The sequence below is a fragment of the Charadrius vociferus genome, unplaced genomic scaffold (assembly GCF_000708025.1).
Source record: "Charadrius vociferus isolate BGI_N301 unplaced genomic scaffold, ASM70802v2 scaffold309, whole genome shotgun sequence".
In the NCBI taxonomy this organism is placed as follows: Eukaryota; Metazoa; Chordata; class Aves; order Charadriiformes; family Charadriidae; genus Charadrius; species Charadrius vociferus.
The window spans coordinates 2,971,971-2,996,226 of record NW_009661370.1 but is presented as its reverse complement, the minus strand read 5'-3'; the positions used below and the strand labels follow the sequence as shown (position 1 = coordinate 2,996,226).

The following is a 24,256-nucleotide window of genomic DNA, read 5'->3' as shown; positions in this document are numbered from 1 at the left end:
TAGTTTGTCTTAGATTTGCCTGCGTATGCAGTTGCGTATCCTCTGTTGCCTGAAGCTCCAGGTACTCTATGACACAGTATGACCATGTTCTATGGAAAATAACCTCTTCTTTCAATGGGAACATTTTCTAACTTATGTGGGAAGAACCTCTAAATTCCAGGAAGAGACTATTTTATTTCTGTCACAAGCCTTTAATTTCTGGTATGGGAAATTGTGCTTTAATGTGCGCTGGTGGAGCTTATACGTGGACTCCTTTGTGCAGGAGCTGAGGAGAGGGAGGCAGTGGTAGGCAAGTTCTGCTCAGGGAGGCAGACAGAAACAAAATACTGGGTTACCTGTTTGTAGCAGAATCTGTTGTAATAACATGAAATGCTGTGACGTCTTGGAAAACTATGGAATTTTCTAGGCAGGGAATGGTAGGTCATGATTTTCAATTTAAACTCTAAATAATAAGGAAGGAGAAATTTGATGCCATTAATCTTGTATTGCTGGTGTCATCTGCTTTGCATCTTCTTTGTATGACACTGTTAGACTCAACAGGAAATATATACCTTTGAATTGTATTTCAGGCTTTTTGCAGACTTAGGATGACAGGGCCGTGGTTGTTCTTTGTTGGTATTTTCACTACACACCTTATAATTTGAAAAAAACCCACCCTTTTCTGTTGAGAGAAGTTGTTGAGAAGTATGTTTCACTCGTTTTTAGTTCTATCTGTATTTAAAGTGTTGCTAATAAGAAGCTTTTCGGAAAGTGATGTTAGCCGTGCTTTTCAGATAGTCCACAGTAAATACGGCAGTAGTTCTCATTCCTGTTCTTTAAATACTTCATAACAAGCTGTGTTCAGTTTTCATATTTCAAAGCAAGAATCATGTATTTAAAATGCAATGCAAAGCATGCAGAGGTACACATACGCAATTCAAGAACAGCGTCCTTTGCAAGTATACAAGGAGGAATTTACCTCAGGGTTTTGTTTTTGTCAGTAGCCTCTCTTTTGTCTGTTATTAAAAAGGTTCTGGAAGATGCAGATATTTTAAGGATTTATTAATATATACTCTTTCATGACACTATAGTGAGTAAAATGCATCTTGATAAATGAAGGTCATGGAACAGCAAAGGAAACCTGTGAAGTCTTACCAAGTGGCAGCCATGATTGTAACCTTGGATTACTTGATTACATCTTGAGAATATTTAGAAAATTATTTTTCTTTCTCTCTATGGCAGATGCACCAAACTTGTAAAACTTCAGAATGAAAGGTCATGCTTTGATTGACCTGGGATTTACTATTGTAAATTGTGTTAAAGTATTAAAAAATTATTGAAATTGTATAACAGTAAACATTGTTAAATGCTGTAATATAATAGATGCTGTATTTTTTTTAAATGGCAAACTAATTACATTCTATTGCAAGCAATAACTGTATCTTTTTTACAAAATTGTTGTAAAGCGTCAGCCTGTCCTGTTAAGAAATACTAAGGGAACATTTTTTTTTTTTCTCGAACATGCAGTTAGAAAATCTCATGTTGGATAAAGATGGACACATAAAAATTACAGATTTTGGACTTTGCAAAGAAGGAATCACAGACGCAGCGACTATGAAAACATTCTGTGGTACTCCAGAATACCTGGCACCCGAGGTATGATTTAGGATATATTCTTGTAACAAGGTGTTTATTTTCTATTTAATTTTATTGTATGCTGAAAACTTTGTTGTAGTAAAGAACTGACAGTCTGCCCGATTAATACTATGCAGTTGTTATTCAGGATTGTATGTGCTACTATTCTTTGTGGTGATTGTATGTATATTGATGCTGTGCTGCTTAGTGTTTAAAAAGGCCTCTAACATGCATTTTCCTTCTTGTGTTTGCCTTCCTCTGTTAAAGTTTTTATCTTCCAATGATTTCTTCAAAAATAATCTTCCATCTGTCTGTCACTTGGAACATATGATCCTGCTTAACTGAGCTGTATAACTAGTGTTTATATAGCCTCAGTGGAGGCGAGGGGGAATAGGAAGGTACTGAGTTTGCTGGGTTTTATCCGAACTCCCCAGGTTGCAGGGAGAGGGAGTTGAAATTTTAGATATTTCTGCTAAAAACGGTTGAGTGTATCAACCTCAGAACTAGTTGAGGTGAGCACCAAAGCTTAGCTGTTTCCTAGTATGTAAGCAGAAGTGGCATCCCAGAGTATACCACCCCATCTTTACCATTAGCTAGCACTCGGAGTGCCAAACATCACGCTTCTTCAGGACTGATAAAAAGATGGACATGAGGATGGTGTTTTGGTTCCCTTCATGGCTCTGGTTTGGCCACTTGAGAATCTATTGTGGAAGCTCAAGTCCCCCAAGTGATCTGCTCCAGTATTAGTACTGACAGCTCTGCTACTGAAAAAAAGCAAGGGAAGCACTCTCAAAATTGTGGTTTTGTCCTGTCTGGCTTCAGTCAACAGTACTGATTGTGGTGCTCGGAAATGTCATTCTGCCTCTCCACAGGGATTGCCAAACGCACCTCCAGTATTGACATGAAAGACAGCATTATTTTTTTACTTAATGCTAAGGATTCTGTGGATGCTGAATTAGCCCTTATTTCCCTTCTTGTCAGCATTCAAGATTGCTAATTAACCTAGAACACACCTGACACTGAGACAACTTTCTAGTCAACCTAAAGGGCTTTCCAATGCCCTTTATTTCTACCATTTGTTTGAAGAAGCATTCTTCAAGGGATCCCCCACCTCCTGCAGCAACTCAGTACCACCAGAATATCTGTATTACATATTGTCTTTGAAGAAGACCATTTAAAACCTTAGTTTAAAGGGAGGAGCTGAGGAGGCACTGATTCAGCATAGCTTTTTATCCTGTTATTTTCAGGAGTATTGAATCCTGAGTAGCAGCAACAAGCCCTGGAGCCTATTTCAACAAGCAAGTTTAGATTGCCTTTCATTTTTTATTCTGAACCTTACAATTAAGGGATGTCAAGGAAACTGGTGCACGTTACCTTCTGGATACTGCTGGCTGGAAATGGAGATTTTAGGGTGGTCAGGTTTATGGGTTTGAGAGTCTTTCTGTATCTCTTAAAGCAAATTTGAAATCTTGTCCAATTTGCACTTGGGGAGGAAATTGAAACTGCTAATAGTTGGTTATAAGTTAATATGGTATGTAGAGTTGATGGAACCATTTTGGATCATAGCAAGATCATGTGATACACTCTTTTTCTCCAACTATAAAGGAAACGTCAGCATTCTTAGGAGTCACTAACTTTCTCTTCATCCATCTGTTTCCGTCTTTGATTCTTTCAGCAGTGAAGAGAAATCTGAGCAGTCATGCTCTCACACTGTAGGTTTAGAAGTACCTAAATAATTTTGGTTGGTTAAATGCGTTCATTTCAGCTCTTTGGTGAGTCACCAGCTGCTCTAGCTATGAAGACAAACTCACTGATACCTGGTCTCCTCTGCAGAATCCCATCCCGTAGATTCCAAGGAAGACTTGGGTGCAGATTGATGCTATCCTGTTTGGCAATTTCTGACATCTCCTTTGGTTTAGTTCAGGGACACTCAGCAGTTATCTACATTTAAGGATTCCAGAACTGTTCTTAATCTGCTTTGAATTTTTTATGGCTACTTAGAAGTAGTTGCAGATCCAGCTGTGTGGCTTGGTACAGTGGCTGCTTTTCTTGTGTTCCATACCCAGAACACAACAGCAACAACAAGAACACAAGGGGTGATACTGTCATCACTGGCATAGACTACAGGTGTCATTGCCAGCTCTTGCCCCCTCATTGTCTCCTTGTCAGCAGTCTTGAAAACGTTCTCAAAGAGTGCAAATATCCCATTCAGTTGCTTTCATCTGCCTCTCCATCTCTCACTTTCGGAAACATGTTAGCTCTCTTCCATTGAATTTGGCAAGGGATCATTCTGGGTTTTAGACACTTACCACAAGTTACTTGATCTAGTTTGCCTTTCTGTTCTTTAGCAGTCCCACTCCTTTCCTCCACCTCCCATTATGAGTATTTTTGGAGACTCACCCTGTATAAATCTGTCTTGAAGGAAATCGACTCTTCATTAACCCTGGGAACCACAGAACTCATTCCCTTTTATCTCAGAGATAAAGGGTTTAGAGCAAGCAACCTAGGCAGGTTACAGATATGGCGTAAGAAGACTCAACGTCTTTATCCACACATTCAAATTTAAAAGGGTGAAGTTAGCAGTACATGGACACCACTGCATAAAATAAACTTTCCCTTCGCACTCTCTGCTGCTAAAATAGTGTTTGCCAGTGCATTGGCTGGATAGTTGCTCACCTGAGACAATTGTATCGATTTTTATACCTGGGACAGCTGACTGCTAAAGGGACCAACAAGAAACTGGGTCCTCCAGTCGATTCATGTGCACGTGTCAGAGAATGAATGCCCAAAAATCACTTCTCGCTGCAATTCAGGCCACAGAAATCATTGCCAAAGACTTACTACCTTTTGACAAATTGCTGATCATGAGAACCTAATGTTAGAGCTGGACTTTAATCCTCTTACCACAGTGAATTCCTGCTTGTTTATCCTATGACAAATGGCAGCATATACTTATGTTTTGCCTGGTCATGGTAAGTGTTAAGGCAGCTACCTTTTAGGCTTTCTTTAGAAGCAAGATATTCTCCAGTTATGTGGAGAAATCCATTCAGATTCTGTCCTTTTAATAATATCCTTGCATCCTCCTCTTTCATCTAGGCCAGCTGTGATGGGTGCATCCCTTCTGCAGGCCTTCTGGTTCAGTTTCCCATGTACTTGTTGTGCTGGAGGACACTAGGACAGTGTACTGTGTAACACATGGGGGTGTTCTGAGGTTGCAGTCTACCAGCCAGGAAGCAGTAGACCCAGGAACCTTGCACTGACGGGAATCTATATCTAGCCTGAGAACTGACTTAATATTTTCTTTTGTATTAGTTCAGTGTTGTGGATTCAGCTCCAAACAGAATCACAGAATCACAGAATGGTCAGGGTTGGAAGGGACCTCTGGAGATCATCTAATCCAACCCCTCCGCCAGAGCAGGGTCACCTACAGCAGGTTGCACAGGACGGCATCCAGGCAGGTTTTGAATGTCTCCAGAGTGGGAGACCCCACAACCTCTCTGGGCAGCCTGTGGCAGTGCTCTGCCACCCTCAAAGGAAAGAAGTTCCTCCTCATGTTAAGATGGAACTTCCTATGTTCAAGTTTGTGAACAAGAACTTGAGCTTGGTTCTTGGAAAAACTAGATTGCACTTGCTTCCAACAGGAAAATAGGGAAATAGCTAAGCCAGAGTAAAGTGGATGTCCTCCTTGCGTGACATTCTGTTGGGTGAAGGTGACCTTGTGGATCCATACAGAAATATTTCCACAAGGTGATTTCAGAATTACTCTTAATTGGAAAATAGGCATACCTGTTGCTGTGTTTTCCCCGCAAACCTTATGTTTCGGAGATCAAAGTAGTCCTTCCCACCCTCTGGTGAAAAGGCTCTTTCATCTCACATTGATAGAGTGTGACCATTCATATAGTACCTGAGACTGGCTGTTGATATCTGGCAGATCCAGAAAAATGCCCGTGTTCATGTGAAGATCAAATGGATGGTGGGCCACAGGAAAAATAAGCAATGAGGTTGCCAGTTTGGAGCCAATTTTCATGTTTGGAGCTAGAATTACTTTTCTGGACTGTCACTGATTATTGTTTGTGGCACCCACCTGGAAGTTTATGTGACCTTCACCAAGCACTTGCTGCTACAGGGATGTGCAGGGCTTCCAGCTAGGTGGTCCACAGGTACATTCCCTTCCCATTGTCCTCTCCTAGACTTTCCCTGTTATCCAATGCCAGTATTCTATAGTTTAGAGAAAACTAAAATAGCATTGACTATGCTTTGTCTTACCTAATTACGTGCCAAGCATAGAAGATGGTAGAGTATGAGTACGTCGTCTAGCAAGAAAATAGTTGCCACTGACAAAGGACTTATGCATGTTTACAGTACAGATGTACCTTTTGGTCACAGTTGCTGAAGAATGAGTAAATAACTTTTTAGTCTTGAGAATAATTTGGTTATCTGATAGATAGTGAAATTCCTTTATCGTCTGCAGTAGAACTAATGCAAGTCTTTTTTTTTTTTTTTTTTTTTTTGTGTTTAAGTGTAGTGGTAATACTAATGTTTCCCTCTGCCCTAAGAATCTGTGGTATTCCCCAATATTTTATAATTTCTCGTTCTTTAGTATTTTTTCAGGAAGAAGAGACTGTTTCTTAGGAGTCTGTTTCCTTTGTTATCCTTCAGAGTAAGCTATTACATTAGAGATCATTGTGGTGTCAGAGAATAAACATAGGTCCAGTATGAAAAAGATGAATTGTGATCCCATTTAGGAAGCACAGACGTACTATTGATTATTTTTTTTTTTTTTTTCCCCACAAAAAACCCCACAAAATGTTTCTTTCGCAGTTTTGCGGTGGCAAAGACAGGACAGGACCTTATGTCTTTTCCAGACAGCATCACTTGCTTAATAAAGAAAGAATAAAAATGAGTAGGTACTTGTACTTACAAATATACCTGTGAGACATTTAAAAGCAGTTTGGATTTTGATATTTTTCAGTTGATCGTCAAGGATCAAACACCTGCTAATAAAGGTACAGACCTCTACAGACTTTCTTTAATAGAACATTCAGGAAATGAAGCTACTTGGGCAGAGAAATACCAGTTCTTGAAGCTCTGATTATTTATAAAGATAATTTCTTATATGCGATTGCAGTTTCTGGCTCTCTGCATTTCAGTTCAAGTTCTTAGGAGTAAGTACACAGTCTTAATTGTAGTATGTCAGTCACTGAGGTACTAAGTTTTGGTGTCATGGAAGATACAACTTTAAATACCAGAAATTCATTTTGGAGCTTTTTATCTTTTTATTAACAGAGAGAACTTGTTTATTGGCTATGAACAAGTCTGTAAGGGACTTAATGGGTGATCATTCAAATGACTGTCATAAATGTAGATGATCAATGATATTTAGGTGTATTCTAATAACGGGGAAAATAGTAGGACCTTGTTAAGTTTATTAGTCTAGAAGTACAGACTAAATGGATGAATGCGTTCCTAGAAGAACAGTAGTTTTTTATTTAAAAAAAAAAAAGCAACACCATTTGAGTATAGATTATGCAGTTACTATCACTTAAAGGTGTGTGACCAGAGTAGATTGATAGCCTTTGTTCGTAGGAATGAGAAGATCTGCATGTCTTACAACTTACTTTAAGAGGAGACCGGTGGAGATGAGGGAAATATTACGATAAGTTACACATTGCTCGTTTGTCTGGGGTTTTTTTGGTGATCTTTCTTTTAGAAATGGGAGTGAGATAGATCATATGTGATCAATTATTTCCCTGAGTTTTATCTCAGAGAAATGAAAGCTAAAACTCTTTTCTCAAGAAGCAACTGCTGTCTTTCCTCACTTCTCACTTAACTTCTTACTTCCAGCTTTTCTTTTTGGGAAGGATATGGCTTTTATATCGGGGTGACCCAAACTCTAGAACTTGACCATCAAAGTTCAGTGGCTGAATTTCAGCAAGGGAAAGCGTGGTACCATGTGCCGCAAGCATGGTTATAGCAAGAAAAAACACTTTTGCCATGTTTACAGAAATTGAAGTTGAATTTTCTAAGAATGTTGTGGTATACACAGGTGATAAAATGGCGTGGTAGAGGCAGAAAATGCATTTTGTCACTGGTGCAGCTATACATTTATTTTACTCTTTTAATGCTTGCTTGTATTGGATCAGGATATTTGCCAAAGGCAGTCTGGTAAATTTTTGGACTGAGAAATATGGTGGTCTACCACATAGCTTGTCTGATAATGAGTTGAAACTCAGGGATATGTAGGCAGAGAGGCAATCACTGAAACAGACTAGCATGGAAATTGATGTTTTCAGTTTTTGCAGGCATCATAGCAAAGCAGTGTTATAAACAGGGATTTTAATAAATGTTGCAATGTCAATGTTACAGAAGAGCTCCTTCAGGTGTGGGGAAAAGCATGAAGGTGCTTGTTTGCGAAGAACTTGATGAAAGTAGCCGATATCATGGACAGACTGAGGCAGGCCAATTGAGAGAGATTAGCTAAGATGAGGATGTAAAAAGACCAGCATGTTATGCTACAGAGAAAATGAAGTTGCATGGGTCTCCTCCTCTCTCCGCCTCTCTCCGCCTCTCTCCGCCTCTCTCCGCCTCTCTCCGCCTCTCTCCTCCTCTCTCCTCCTTTCTTTTCCATGGGGGAGAGAAAAGAATTTGAGTAAAATAAGGAGGATAGCAAGGGAGGTTAACAGGAAGTAAAAGGAATTCATGAAATGAATCGAATGATCTCACAGGTAGATTGATAGGCCAGAAAACAGCTTAGAGATGAGATGGCTTTTCTTCTGGGGAAAAAATGTGGTTGTGGGCAGGGAAGAGAGTTTGGACTAAGGACAATTAATGTTATTTTGTTAATTTTCTCTTAATAGAAACTATCAGAATGTTTTGCAGTAGAGACAAAAGGCAGGAGAAATCAGAATCATAGAATGGTTTGGGTTGGAAGGGACCTTAAAGATCGTCTGCTTCCAACCCCCCTGCCATGGGCAGGGACACCTTCCACTAGACTAGGTTGAAGGCGTTTGATTGATGAGCAACTTAAAATGAAGAGGAGCTTGCTGGAGAGTTGTTTGGTTAGGAATACAGAGGAACTGAAGGACAGAATAATTTTTGTTGTGGCTGATGCAGTTTTCTTTTTGTCTCCTTTTCCTTTAAATTTCATTTGAATTTAAAGATAATTGAGGCATTGAAGTAATGTGCTTTTTGAAATTCTATGCACCTTTTATATAAATAATAGGTATGTGCCTTTATTTTCCACCTCCAGAACTACTGGATAGAAAAGGTAAATAGGGAAAAAGGGAATTTGTGGAAAATGGTACAAATTAAGGGAAAGTGGCTGTTAAGATGTTGCTAGATGGCATCTGCATTCACAAGGCTTTAATACCACTATGAACTTCTATGCCTTGGAACAATACTGTAAAGAGAGACAGTGGAAAAGAAACTATGTTAGGCTCCATTCCACCATGCTCTACAGAGCAAGTTCTCACTCATATTTGGTTACCTCTGGTGACCGTTAATGAAGATTGATTGTTGGTGACTTCTTGGGTTTATTTAGGGGATGGGGTAGTTCCTGTTCTTATTTGACTTCTTTTTATTTTCTTCACTTCTGAAAGGATAATGAGACACTCCACCAAATTGTCTGTGTTGATATAAGTATTCTGGTTCATAGTGGTGTTGCTAAAGACCCGAGAGGCCTGTAGTGGTGGTCTAACGAGAGAAAGAATTTAATTTATGAAATTATCTTACAGTGATGCTACTGTATTTTTGGAGAGCAGGAGGTAAGTTTGTTTTTCTAGCTTTAGACCTGTTTTGTTCTTTTCACATGAAAACTGTATGAAGAAGTGCATCCACAAGCGGAAATGCTATGCTGAAGCATGATAGTGTTCTGGAAACATACCTCCACCATTCAGCTTTTCTGCCTTGATGGCAATTTCCAGTTACTTTGCCCCTAGAATCTGCTGCATTGTTAAGGAATCGCATTGCATTTTAGTGTATTTCTACTCTTGGCTTAGTGCCTTTGTTTCTCCAGCATTTCCATGAGATTCCATACAGCCTTGTAATTACGAGAGTCCTTTATTCTGTGTCCTGTAGTAGCTTGGAGAGGAGACACAGTCTGTGACTGTCCAGAAGTAGGCTGCTTGTAGCATCTTATCCTGTGCCTCAGGCAACATTGTGCAGACAGACTCAGTCAAGATGGATGTGTGAACTCGTGTGGATGTATTTCTGGGTTTTGTTCCTCTCTTTGAATATAATCTTTTTAGTGCTGAGCTAATTATGTAGTCTCAGTTTTACTGTTGAGATAGAGTACCTGATCAACTTTCCAACTGTAAAACAGTTTGAAAATCAAATGTAGCTTACATGCAAGACCCAACAAAATTAGAAGTGTTAAGTACGTTTTGGCAGTTCACTTTTATTATGCCCAGTCCTCAAATGTACCAGCAGACAATCATCTGAATGTTAGTTATTTTTCACATGCTTATGTGATCACACAAAAAGTACATGCTAAAAAGAAGCAGATGGTGACAGATGGGGAAGGTTGAATAAGGTGGTTTTGGAAACCTAGAAAAATGCACTTCTGTAATAGTGTAAAAATAAAAATTCTTTGATCGCCAAGTTAAAATGAACAAAATAGAGTGCCCCCCCGCCCCAAAAAAAAAAATCCAAAAAAACTTCACTGATAGAAAGAAATGGAACCTATGAGTTTTCAATGTATATTTAGGAAAGTATGTTATATAGTGTTGTTTTGTCCAACGATCGAACATTAGTTTTGTCAGCCAGAGACTCGGAAAGGTGGTAGTTGTATTTTTTTTTTCCTTTTCAAATGATGCATTCAAATCAATTGTGTTCCATGCTCAAAGAATGCTATCAAAGCGGTCATTCTTTAATGTCACATATTGGTAGTGTTGTACGTTGTGATAATATTTTGTTTCTGATGTAACAAGAAAGATTTTAAATCTCTGATTACAATCATGCATGTAATGGGGGATACCTGGAGAACTCAAGCTGATCTGTAACAAGCAGCCTTCTTTATTGTATAGGCAAATGCAAAGAGCAGGTATAATCAACAAAAAAATAACATCTTTTGTGTGTGTGTGGACCACCACATCCAAGGCCCTACCCTACTATGAGGATCAAAGATTTGCTTATTCGCTTGCATTGGTTAAATGGAGTCTTAACATTCATGTCTATCAAGTTACATAAACAAAAAAGATTCCTTTTTAAAAAATTTCAGTGATAAGATGTATTTCACTCCATAAAATAAGAAGTATCTAATCTGATAAATATTTAATTGCAAAATCTTCTACCAACACTGATGCCATAATTATTTTTTCTTTTTGTAATTGAATGAGCGTTTGTCTTATCCTGTAGTATGAGACCTTACTGCTTCCTGGAGAGAGAGGATACCTTGCTTTTGATTGTTGACTTTTGCTTAAATGCAAAAAGCCCCAACTTCTGGTAACTGTACTCATTTTCCTGAAAGTATGGTTAGTTTGCTCAGTACCCAAACACCGCAGTTATGTTGTTGTGCTTTGCTTAACTAATTTTCTTTTGGCTTCAGAAGGATAGTTCAAGTTTATTTACTCTCTGTTTACGTAGATGTTTCATGCATAATCTAATTCTTAGCAGAGGCACAATGGTATTTATTTTACCTGTGGAAATGTGGTTTCATGTTGGCATGTGCTCTTGAACAGCTGTCTGTTGTATATTTGGCTACATTTTATTTCTGGGTGAGGACCAGTGGGGTTGTGAGGAAGAATAGCATCTATGCCTGAAAATATTTTCTTTTTGATTTATGAGAGATTCACAATATGGAATTTTCTCTTTATACTAGAATTCCAAGTACCAAAATATTTTTTTGATATGGAAATGAAATGGAAATGCAAAAAGTTGTTTTACCTTGAAATGCTAGCACCTCATGAAAATTCGAATGTGGTCTTTTTTCTGTTTTGTTATGACTTATTGTATTTTAGTGTACCACATTGTGTCATCTTATGCTCCTAAGTCATCAAAAATGCTAGTGATTTGAATTTGGGCATTTTTGTCAGCTTGGCGTTGCCAGCGGGGGCCATGAGATGAACATGATGGAATGTGGACAAGGCAGGGTATCCAGAGCAGAACATGATTTATTTGCAATAACCAGTGTCAGAAGATGGGAGCATTTAGATAGGGTATGAAAGCATTGATCAGTTACACATACAGAAGAGTTGCTGCAACAACAGATAAATTAGCACAAGAGTTGACTTTCTCCTGAAGCCAGATAGCCAATGATGTAACAAGAATTTGAATTTTCATGTAATCTGGTTAATCTCACCAGACATGGAAACCACTTGTCCACGTGAAGTATCAGACTTCTCAAGGGGAAAGACGTAACAAATATGCAAAAATAATAAAACAAACAAAAGACTAGAAAACAGATTAGCTCTCCACTGCCCATAAATAAGCTGTTGTATTCAAACCAGAAGTTTAAAGCAGAAAGCAATTTTCTAATACATTTTTGTTTAAAACAAATAAGTATGACAATTCTTACAAAGACTGTTTCAATAACATGCTTGAAGCTTTTTTTCCCATTAATTTTCATTTAATCAATGCAAACATTATTTCCATCTCAGCAAAAGCCTTTAGTTTTTCCTAGAGTAATGAAGCATAAACAAAAGCAGAACAAATGCTGTTTAACATCGGTAAAATTCAAAATCATTTCAGGAAGAATGAACAACCAGAAAGAAATATCACAGTATTATCAGTATTTATTACTACTTACACATCTTGTATCTTATGGCACTGTATGTTATGGAGACTACTGCTTGTGCAGTGATAATTAATACAGATATGAACAGGTCTGCAGTTTTTCTTCCAGTGGTACTGAGCTGATAGAGTTATGAGAGAAAAGTGCCATCTTTCTGTAGACTGAAATAATATTTTGCTTTTACTTGCCGCCTTATATGTAAGGTGTCTGTTAATTCTAGAACAGAGTTATTTTAGCTTTCTGGGTTGGGTTTTTTTGGTCCATTGAATAGATTTTACTTTTGAGGGGTCTTTTTAGTGTGATTTGTTTTCTTGGTTTTTTGGGTTTTGTTTTTTGTTTGGTTGTTTTTTTGGTTGATTTGGTTTGGGGTTTTTGGTAGGTTTTTGGTTTTGTGTTTTTGAGGTTTTGAGTTTTTGTTTGGTTTTTTTTGATTGCCAGGGTTACCATTGACTTCTTACAGTCCTTTGTTAGAACAATTTTTTTTTTATTGTGCCATATTTTTTTTTTTTTTTTTTAGATTTTAAATTCTACTGAAATCAGAGTCCCTTGTAGTAGGAGGTAAAACGTATTAATTAGGATTGCATGCTGTTTACTCTAGGAGGCTTTGCTTAATTCACATTTATACCATAACGTACTATTTCTGATGCAGCACAACAAGTGCCAGCAAATGAAAAAAAACTTAGTTTCTTTTTTTTTTTTTTTAGGTTACATAACAAAAAGCTAGGTAAGATAGGGGAAATATCTAGTACAAAAATGTATTAGCAAGACAGTCTGCTTTAGGACTAGAAGTAAAACAGCAGTGCAAGCCGGATACAAAATGGAGAAAAACTACCTCCAAAAATCAGGGCAGTAGAAAAGAATAGAAAACTTTCTTCACTGACTTAATTCTCAGGTATCCATTTCATGGGATATCTATAACCTTGATGTTTTGTCTTCTCAGCTTTGTGTAATAAAAACGAGTATTCATTCAAGTGTTTTTTACTATTGATGCAGCAATACTTTCACCGTTCATACCAAAATACAGTTATAATAACTAAATTTGTATAGTACTTGGCAAATACAGGAAAGATTTTCATACATTTGGGTAAAAGTCTGTTTCTGTAAAGAAATGTGTATTACCTTTGTTCATTAGTGTTAGATTATAAACTTTCTCGTTGCAGTTGTTACCACAATTGATCGAAAGTTCTAGCAACTATGCTTTTTAACTTTTGTTGAATAATACGTGGGTGAATATTTGTTAGCAGACCAACGACTGTAGCAATAAAAATGTGTGAAGGGTTACCAGGAATGCTTAAGGAACATACACTCCACCTGAACTGTAAGGTTAATTGAAAACAGTTTTTTCCCCTTGTATTAACAGTACATTGGTGTATCCAAGTTCTCAGTTTTCTTTCACAACATAGGTGTGCAGACAGTTTGTTTAGATGTTTAAATATTTTCCCATCTGTTCCGTCAAAATTATTGATTGAGCAATAAGCTATTTGTAATGTCCTATCAGAAAGTCTATATTTAATGTATTAAGAGAAACCATAACTAGGTCAAAAATGTCACTGCTTTTCCAATAAGTTGTCTTGATTATCTAGCACAAAGTAAGGAACTGATATTTTTATATTGTTCTTTTAAAGATACAACCCAATGCTGACAATACTTATTTAGAAGACTGGCAAAGACTTGTATGAAGCTTTTCATGTTCAAGGTTATTGCTAAATTTTTCTGTGCTTGCAGAGTCCAGAAGTAACATCAACTAACTACCATTTAGAGGTCTGTGGGAAGTACGTTTCTTGGTTGTGTGAATTTCTGCTGTGTAACCAAAAATATTCCAGAGGCTGCTCATCATGGATGTTTTTTGTTTCAAGAAAATGCAGTAAAAACAGAATTAAGGGATTTTCTACATTCAGCTCTGTTTGTGTCTGAGGCAGTCACACCTTGTCCAGTATTCTGTGATTAGTAAAGAAGCATAGAATCGTAGAACTGTTTGGGTTGGAAGCGGCCTTAAAGACCATCTAGTTCCAACCCCCCTGCCATGGGCAGGGACACCTTCCACTAGACCAGGTTGCTCAAAGCCCCATCCAGCCTGGCCTTGAACACCTCCAGGGATGGGGCCTCCACAACTTCCCTGGGCAACCTGTTCCAGTGTCTCACCATCCTCAGAGTGGAAAAATTTCTTCCTAATATCTTTTCTAAATCTACCCTCTTCCAGTTTGAAGGTGCTACCCCCTCATCCTATCACTACATGCCCTTGTAAAAAGAGAATCCTAGGTTCACTGAAGGCAAGGGGAAATACATGATTGACTTAAGATGGTCACAGGCTTATGGTAACCTGTTATACTACTGGCTAACCTCCTAAAAAATTTATTTTCACAGAATTTTGTAAAAGCATTACATGTGTTTGTATTGACTTCTCTTCGACTGACTTATTTAATTGGCTGCTTCCTCAGTCTCTGCCCCAAGCCCTTGTAAATAAGAGTTTGCAGATGTGTCTCAAGCTACTGCAGCCCAGAAAACTTTTGGCTCTAGCTGCTGAAGAAATAAAGACCCTGTCTAACAAAAGATATATTTGCACTGGTTTTCTCCATAAAAATTAAATGGACATCAGTTCTGTGGACTGTATGTTAGGCCTTTAAAGGAGTGACATACCTAAAGCAAACGACACCTGGAGATGTGTTGACTGGTAAACTGAAAGATTAAAGCCTACTACCACTGATGAAATAGAGGAGGAAGTCTTTTTAATGGATTTTGTTTTCTGGGAACGAGAAAACTTCCAGTGGTACTAATGATTTTTATTAATATGTTTGAGTCCAAGACACTGGACTTTCAGAAGTGGGGAATATTATTAGAAGATTGCTTTTTTGTCAATAAATGCAAATACAATTTTTTTTCCCCCCTGATCTGTAGTCACTTGTCAGCAAGATGAATTGTTATGCATAAGGGGCAAATACAATTGAATTGCTGTGATCTTAGCAGCACTGCAGTGTGTTTGTGTTCCCTTAGTCATCACAAAGGCAAAGTTCAGGCTGTGAATTTAATTTTTTACTTTGTATGTAGGGTTTCATGGTCTTTGCTGTGTGTATGAAACACTATCCCATCATATACTTGGTCATTGCTGATAATACTCTCCAGAAACCCCAAAGCGTGCAGAGGCAGTGGAGTCACCAGAGAATACTTTGTTTTCCCTTGTTCCAGTTGGCTATTCCTGCCATCTCAGGAAATTTAAAATTTGGGTTGCTTTTTGACCACAATACAAATTAAAGTTTAAGGTAAATAAATAGATTTCCCCTAGCTGAAACTATAATATTGTCCAGTGCCTCTAAAACATCCATAAAAGCACTAAAGTACCTGCATATGCCTGGAAGCAGATGCCTGGCTAATGTGTGTTGCTTGTTAGAAAGTGTGTATGTTACTTAACCTCTTGCATATTTATCTAAGACTGGAAAAATATGAACTTCATTAGCACCTCTGCAGCTTTTTTAAAAGCATCGGTATAAACTCAGGCTGCATCCTCGTATTGCAGGTGTAGGTGTAAGTTTTAGAGGAACACAAACGCCTGTAAAAACTGCAGCGGTTTCAGTGCAGCAATGAGTTTATGCCCACTTTGGAGCCCTGTTTTACTGCTGTCCTGGTTTAAGCTCCCTCCCCAGCTTCTATGGGAAGCTGAAAAAATCCTTGACTAATGTAAACATCACTTAGCTACAACCAAACCAATGTGGTATCAACACTATTCTCATACTGAATCCAAAACACAGCAGCTACTAGAAAGAAAATTAACTCTATCCCAGCTGAAACCAGGACAACTGCTGGAGAGTTTGGAGAAATACAGATTGGGAAGAGAATTTGGCCCTTAGTTTTCCCATTAAGTGAGCATGGCTGTTGCAGCTGCCTGTGCGTGTAGGAATAACAAGCAGAGTCAGTGTAACGTCTGTGGTGTAACTTTGGGGCAGAGTTTGACAAGAGTTTCTGCAGCGATGCCACATCCAATGCTGCCTGCCATGGTGTTCTCGCTGGTGCCTCTACAACTGTTCACATGGCAATTGAGTGGCTTAGGTCAGGTGAAAAATAACCCAGCGTGAAACTTCTTTTTCCTTTTTTTCTTAGTACTGGTCTGCTCTCTGGATGTAGTGTGTTGCGTGGTTTCGGCAAGGTACGGGAAGTTGTGGTGAGGGAACAGAAACAAGAGTGTGAGTTAGGCTGGCACTGCCTTTGAAAAAAAACCCCAACAGTTGTTGAACTAGAGCCCTAAAAACAAAGGGAGTAAGATTCCCTCAAGTAATAAAAAGGGTGGTCATTTTTTTAAGTTTTCTTTCCCATAATCTGTGGTATCATCCAGACTGAACTGCAGTCAGCCCACCTCCTGCTTTACTCAACCCTGGGAAGTCACTTGGGTACAGTGATGATGTGAGGTGTAAAATAGGGATGAGTGAATATATACATTTTCCATGCACTGAAGCTGCAGTGTGCTGGAGCTCTTATCTCCTAAAATCTCACCTAGATCTTGACAAGGTGGCTTGGGATTTTTGCACCCCATGTGTGTAAAGCAGATGAAAGAAGGAAAGTCCTATGTTTGAATGATCTGACTATTTAAACAAATTTTGTGGAAGAAAGCATGTAACTTCATCTTTACTTCATGAAAACACACCTGACTGGAGCACGTACTCAGTGTAGCTGCTCTTTCTGTAGCTTATGAGTTCTATGTGATCCTTCTGTGTGATAACCCTAGAAAATACTAATATATTACTTTAAAACAGATACCAGAGTGGTAGAGCTTGTCCCCTTTACGATGGTTTTGGTGCGCCTGCTGCCTTTCCTGCTGTGACCTTGACAGGACTGGGTTGTTAGGACAGTGTATTTCGTTTAAAGATGTATTTGTGTGTCCTTATAGGGGAGGACAAGAATTAGCTGGAGATGATGGAGGCAGCTTTTAAAGGCAGCATACAAAGTCCAAGCGATCAAAATTTCCACTGTGTCTGTGCCTGGTCAGGTGCTTAGACTGGTACCCCACGTGTACAAGCATACCTCACAATACTGGAGGGTCAGCGGTATCAGTCCTCACTGGCAAAGGAGGCATTTTAAAAGCAGGTATCCACCTCATGGTAGGCAAAAGATTGAATTATTCATGGGTACGAAGCCTGCAGCTGTGTGTCGTGTTCATTTTAGCACTGAGTTGAAGCTTTCTTGACCTATGTTTGGTGTAATTAAAAACAAATCCCTCAAACCCAAGAATTGTTTGGAAAGGATTCTGTAATGCTAGGGCGGTGTGTATAGACATGTTCTTATGCCTGCCCTAATTGTATGGATTTGGTCATAGGAGCTGCTGGACTCCAGCACTTCCATTGATTTGTCACAGTCTACAAATCCCGGACTTTCTTAGCACCATGAGGAGTAGAAATTACTTAAAGAAAATAATTGTGTATATTTGCTGTGAATGCATTACGCACAATTTTATTACATTTATATTAAAATAAGTTGAGACGCATTTTGCTTTATTTACCCTGTTTTCAGGCTGTTTTCCTTTTGCCTAAATGAAACCCTTTTGATGCTCTTGCTTGTCTGGCTGGCTGTAAACCAGGTATTTAAACAAAAATAAAGAGTTGCCAGTTTTGCCAGCTGGGGATGAGAACCCGGCTGGTGATATGCGGGTTCGGGAGGCAGTTAATCCAGCTTTTATGCTTTTTTATGATTTTATGTAAAAAGAGGTTAAAAATCACATTTGGCTCTTTTCTTTGTACCACTGTTTTGTTGCTGTTGTGGGAATGCAGCAAAAGGTTGCTCATACTTTTTATTATTATTAGGTAAAGTCCTGCATAAATTAGGTAAAGCCCCAGATACAGTTTGCTTTAGATGTTGGCCATGTGATTTGCCTTGTTCAGAGAATGATACGTTTTATCTTCCTATTGCCTTCTTTTATAAATCACACACGCAAGCCACACTTCAACTTGTAAAAAGAATCTACTACTGCCTCGCAATTTTATATATTTTACTATCTCCAAAAGAAAAGACTAACTAACTGTACAAATAGGAAAAATAGTAACCGGGCTAATAGACGTAGTAGAAAAATATATAACGCTTTTATTCTGTAGCAGAAGAAATGGTGATATAAAGACAAGTGTCACAGATTTCATATACAGTTTTTCAGCAAATAGCTTGCAATATGCTCAAACTCATAAAACATTTAATTAATTTTAAAATGCAGGAGTTATTTTAGTTAGTTTTGTCATATGTACTTATTCAGATAATTTGTTGTATTTTACACTTTCCAAAATTTCACCCTCTATTTGGAAATATCAATGATGTAACGAGTCTGTGTGTTTTGGCACAGTTGTAAATAGTATGTGTTAATGTGTTAATATTTATGATTTTTTAATCTTATATGCACAAGAGGGATTTGTAACACACTTCTTTTCATCATGTTTCTACTACTAATCCTTAAGGACAGCAAAAACTAGGAATATGAATGGCTTAATTACTGCGAGATTGTCAAAATTGCCACGCTGGATTAGATTGCATTTTGTTCCTGCTAATAGCATCTACCAGATACTTCAGAGCAGGGTTGGATTTACAGGGGGAGAAAAAGGAGAGGCAGATAAACGAGCTCGACACCCCTCGTTAGGACTGGCTAGGGTAGTGCATGTGTCCTATGATGTGGTCACGGCCACTTAGTGTCCCCAGATGGGTGAGGACTCTGCCCTTGCTTCAGAGGAAATTACCGGAAGTCATCTTCCGCTTTTTATACAATCGCAAGATAATGTACTCATGGAAGATGGTTATTTCTGATCTGTTAGAGGTTGCCTTACTATACATCACCAGATTTTCACTACTGTATATCTAAATGAGTATTCCTGTGTGTCTACTTACAGTTTGAATCTGGGTGAGCTTTTTGTGGTGGTGGTTGCGTGTGTCTGTGTTGTAAGAAGTATTTTGTTTTCCGTGGATTGATTTGTTGTTTTTGTTTTTTTTTTAAATCAGCCATAGGTACTGCCTTTCAGAATCTGCCTTTTTATGATACAGAAACAATTCTTTGTAAAAAATTCAATTCCTTATGTAGTCCAACTCTACTGGTTGCGTTTATCTTTTTAAGTATGTATTATTTAAGTCTAATTTCTTGTTTTAAAGTTTTTGCCTCCTTAATAGATCTTTCGGCAGGAAATATTGGCAATTTGGCACATACAGTTGTGGTATCTTCTGTATTACCATTTATTAACTTCTAACTGTCGCATCTTTTTTGAATCAAAGGGTATGATCTTCTAGAAATTCGCAGAAATTGGAATTATATATGTATATATTCAGTTTCTTTATTGCTTATGGTTTCATTGTGGGTGTCTGCTGCTGTTGTGTTGTCTCCATTTCTACAATTTAATATGAAGGTGTATTAAGGTCAAGACACACTGCTTAGATTCCTAATTCCAGTTCTCTGGGGCTGTTGGGAGAAGGGCTGTGGAGTAGGTTGTTTTTAGGTACACAACCTTGGAGGCATTATATTAACAAATTATATAAACTGTACCATATTTCTTTGATCATACAGTAGCATGTAAACATAGTATCATATAAACATCATCATATTTCTTTGCCTAAGCACAGTTCAGCTCTTTGGACTATTTCATGGAATGTAGTGAAACTGTCAGGAGAAACGCATCGAGGACTTTTAATATAAACAAAGGTCATAAAGAATCTAAGCTTGTCTTAGTAAGATTAGGCTGTTTCTAAATGTGAGGCCTCATTCTTACAGGTGGGGTAAGGAGAGGGAAGTGACTGAGCAAGGAAGGGGATGCTTCATTTCTTCTCCCAGAACGCTAACCGAGGCATTAGTGCCTGCAGATGACGTGTCTCTTCCTAAAGCTGTGTACACTATGCATGGGATGGTAGAGGGCATAGGGAAGGGGAAAATGCAGTCATGATAATTTTGAGCAGGTCATTCCTGAGTTTTTATGTTGCTTTTAGCAGTACAGCCCTCATTATACCTGGAATTTGAGTGAGCTCAGGTGCGTGGGTCAGTACTGCAGTTGCATGTATTGAGCCAGGTTCTGGGCATCCTTGTAGCACACTGTGAAAATAAAGTCTCGGAAACACATTCATATAGAGGTGCATGAAATAGACTGAATGATCAAGTCTGAAATAGTGCACATCTTACAGCTGGTTTTGGTTTCTGTCTTAGGTGTTGGAAGATAATGACTATGGTCGTGCAGTGGACTGGTGGGGATTAGGAGTTGTCATGTATGAAATGATGTGTGGAAGATTACCGTTCTACAACCAAGATCATGAGAAACTATTTGAACTGATACTAATGGAGGACATAAAATTTCCTCGAACGCTGTCTGCAGATGCAAAATCATTACTATCAGGCCTACTGATAAAGGATCCAAATAAGCGGTAAGTGAAATTACTTGGGTATACAGGTGTAATAAATACTCCCATTATACTGGGTAATGTAAAAATAGGCCAGTAGTGCCTGGTCTTCCTGGATGAAGGACCTGTCAGTCACAGGAAAGGGCTGTATGCAGATAATACTGTCTCAGATTTCCACTTCTTCAATAGAGCAACAATATATGAAGTGAGTTTAACAAGCAAAAGGGGAAAAAGCACGTGGAAGATAACAAGACAACACTTTAAAAGTCATTCATAGCAAACACAGGGATCTTTTTAGGTTTAGATTGTGTACTAGAAGAAAGGGAAAGCTCTTAGTTGTTTTTCAGAATATGACTTAACCCTGAGTTGGCTGTAGTGTCTCATGGCAACTACAGCACTTTTTTTGGAAGTGATCATGCCAGAAGACATGTATAGGCACCCGCAGCTAAATTTTATCAGGGCAGGTAAATAAATCACATATTAGACCATGTAAACTCCTAACTCGTTAAAGAATGCATCTTCTGAGTGAAATTTAAATAGAGTGGTTTGAAAGAAAGTATCACCCAGCTGCTGCCTGTGCCTTTTTGTGGTGGGCTTTTCCCTCTGGGGTTGTTGCCTGGGAGAGCCATTTTCCAGTGGCTCCTGCACTGGACCAGCAGTGTCCAGTCCCCGGTGGTTCTAAAACAAATCTCTGTCTTTGTAAATCAGTGAGATTCGTCTGTGAGTCCCCTCTTTTCCCCGATCTCTCTGTTGGTGGTGTGAGTCTCTTGGCATGTTTTCATGCCACAGGCATTCTTCTGTCTGCCTCTCTCTCTTCTCTAGTCCTCCTTCATCCTCAGTTTGTTCTCAAGAAGTTTTCAGTCGCAGGTATTGCTCACTGGCACTCAGGGCAGGACTGGTTGCTGTGTCTCTCTGGGGGATTTGCCTGCACGCAGCCAAGTGCAGCAGCCAGGACAGTGCAAGCACTCAGCCTTTCTGCTGCTGCCCACCAATGCCTCTTCAACTGAATTTTACTGCATGCAGTGAAAGCAAAGTGTGTCCAACCAGCCAAATACATGGGAAGTAAAGTAAAAATTTGTTCCTGTAGCAACTCCTAATGCATTTTAACCTTCAAACAATCTGACCCATCAAATATATTAACCTTTAGAATCGAAAAGATAGTTCCCTGTAATTAATCTTTGCAGACAGTAGTGTTACATTTACAAGCTTATTCATATTCAAGTTCTGGTGCTAGCTAATGCTAAATAGGGTGAGAGCACAGAGGTTAACTGCAACTCAGCTTTTTTCTGAGCAGCTGGATGGAAAGATATTGAGAGAAGTCTGGAGACTGCAGGCTATGCAACGCTTTGCAGAGACAGAGAGAATTTTACAATGAGTAGCTGAGAAACAAAGGGGAATATGGCTTGGAAATGAGAATAACTTTACACCCAATTACTGCAAGACTGAGGTAGTAGTCCAGAATATTGTTGTCATTCAGCAGCAGGGTAACACCAATACAGATTTCTTTTCTTGGTCGTGGGAATTACTGCTCCTTGCAATAAATGCTTTAGAGAGGAATTCATCTTACTTAAAATGTTGCTTTTAAAATTTGTCTTTATATCTTTAGCAGTTCCTTTTAATGAAACACAAACTGCTCGTGTCACTCCTCTTGTCAATATTTAACATGCATGGGCTGCTTGCTCAGTTAAGATAAGCTTTTCTTCTGTTGCAGCTTTTTTCTGTTAGACCAGTAGGACAGCCAGTCTCAGTTACATGAGAGCTGAGCAGTCCTGGAAGTCCACATGCTGTTGAAAGGGGCAGAGGTTCCCTTCACTGGATGTGTGGTTCTTTCTCCACCACCAGCAGCAGCTCAGGAGAGCTCGCTAAACTTGTTGAGCCAAATTTGACTTCCTAACGCAACGAAAAACGGCCAGTTCTTTCTCGTTTTCTCATTGCGGGGTTAGTTTTCTTCCAGGTTAGTGATCTGACTCAGCTCACAGTCATCAGTGGGAATGATGGTGTAGGTGCAAGTGAGAGGAGAGAGGTATGGGCAGGGGTGGGACCCTTCTCTTTTGGCAGCAGTGACCACGTCCATGAGCTCAAATGGCCTTGGGCGAGTTCACCCAAAGTAGGTGGAATTCACTTCCTAAGATGATCTGCCACAGTCTGACTTTGGCAAGCTATGGGCAACAGTGAATAGTGTGGTTATTTACAATGGCCTTTAAATAACCTTCTCAGCAGGCCTACAATTTATTAATTTATACTAATTGACTCAGATTGAGACTATTTTATGGTAATTGGTTAATTGTTACAGCACCCAGATGCAACAGCAGTGAACACTGTATAAAAATGATGCGTGAGTCATTACTGATTCAGTGCCTGGCACCTCCTTGGCAAAATTTTATGTCAGCCTTGTTGGGTTGGTTTTGGTTTTTAATAGTGCCAGAATGTTAATTGGTCTTTCAAGAAAACTAAACTTGAGTATGTTTTTAAAATGAATGAATTATTGAAAAAGCTCATCATGGACAGTCATGAACACTGTAGTGGGATAATCAAATGGAATAGACCATGGCATAGATACTTCTACTATGACATTTTCTCTCAAGATCACCTGAATTCATATTAAACAGGTGAGAATTACATATTAAATATCTGAGAATTGTTCCCAGATAGTCAAAAACAAATGGTCACTTTTTTAAACATTACTATAACTTAATCTCCCTTTAAGAGTAACACTTGTTTAATATGATTTTTTTTTTTCTGCTCTCTTTAGACTTGGTGGAGGCCCAGATGATGCAAAAGAAATCATGCGTCATAGTTTCTTTGCTGGAGTGAATTGGCAAGATGTATATGATAAAAAGGTATGTCTTTATATGACATGGAATAATCTGGCTTCTGCAAGGTGGTTTCAACTGATAGTCATAGGACTCCGGCTCTCTGAAGTTAGTCATGTTTTTCTTTGCAACTTTTTGTGTTAATACAAACAAGTAATTATTCTGAACTAGGTGTACTTACTTAATCTTTTGGTTTTCAGTAATAATTTGTCCGTGGACCAAAAATAAATTTTGCAAACCAAGCTACACTCAGCAGAGATTTTTCTTTTATTATGTAAATGTCCAAATCTTTTCCTTTCCCTTTTTCTTCCTGGGCCTTCAAGAGAAAAGTAGGTGTATGACTCAAGATAATGTGAGAAAGTCTAATGGAAGTTTATCCTGAATAGTCTTTTTATTTCTGCATTTTATTGAAAAGTTGTTTTATGGAAATAGGAAAATAAAGTGATTGGAAGTGACTCATAGCAAAAATCTACTTTCCAATTGTTTGTGTTTAAATAGAAATCTTTTTCAAACTTATTTTTAAAGAGATAGCTAAGAAAATTAAAATAGCATTAAAACACTGAGCCAAAACAGCTTGTGGAGAAAGCGAGTACTGGAAATTCAATTGGAACAGTTGTCTCTAAACCCAGTCCTGTTCCTGTAATGATCAACACTTTGGGGATGATTTTAGAAAATGAATTTATCTTACTCAGTAGTGAAACTCAATTTGACTTAAGTTGTTTTATATACAGAAGCTGATTTTTATCTCAGTACTTGTGTAAGA

The 24,256-nt window shown here is 38.4% G+C and overlaps 1 protein-coding gene across 1 annotated transcript in view; it reads left to right on the top strand.

The window, feature by feature from the left end:
* The window catches only part of AKT3 (v-akt murine thymoma viral oncogene homolog 3), a 143,070-nt gene that overhangs the window by 105,317 nt on the left and 13,497 nt on the right, over window positions 1-24,256 (top strand). Inside the window, exons 9-11 of the mRNA XM_009893644.1 lie at window positions 1,507-1,635; window positions 20,490-20,704; window positions 23,433-23,520. Coding sequence (XP_009891946.1) covers window positions 1,507-1,635; window positions 20,490-20,704; window positions 23,433-23,520 — 432 coding nt within the window. The remainder of the gene's footprint in view (window positions 1-1,506; window positions 1,636-20,489; window positions 20,705-23,432; window positions 23,521-24,256) is intronic.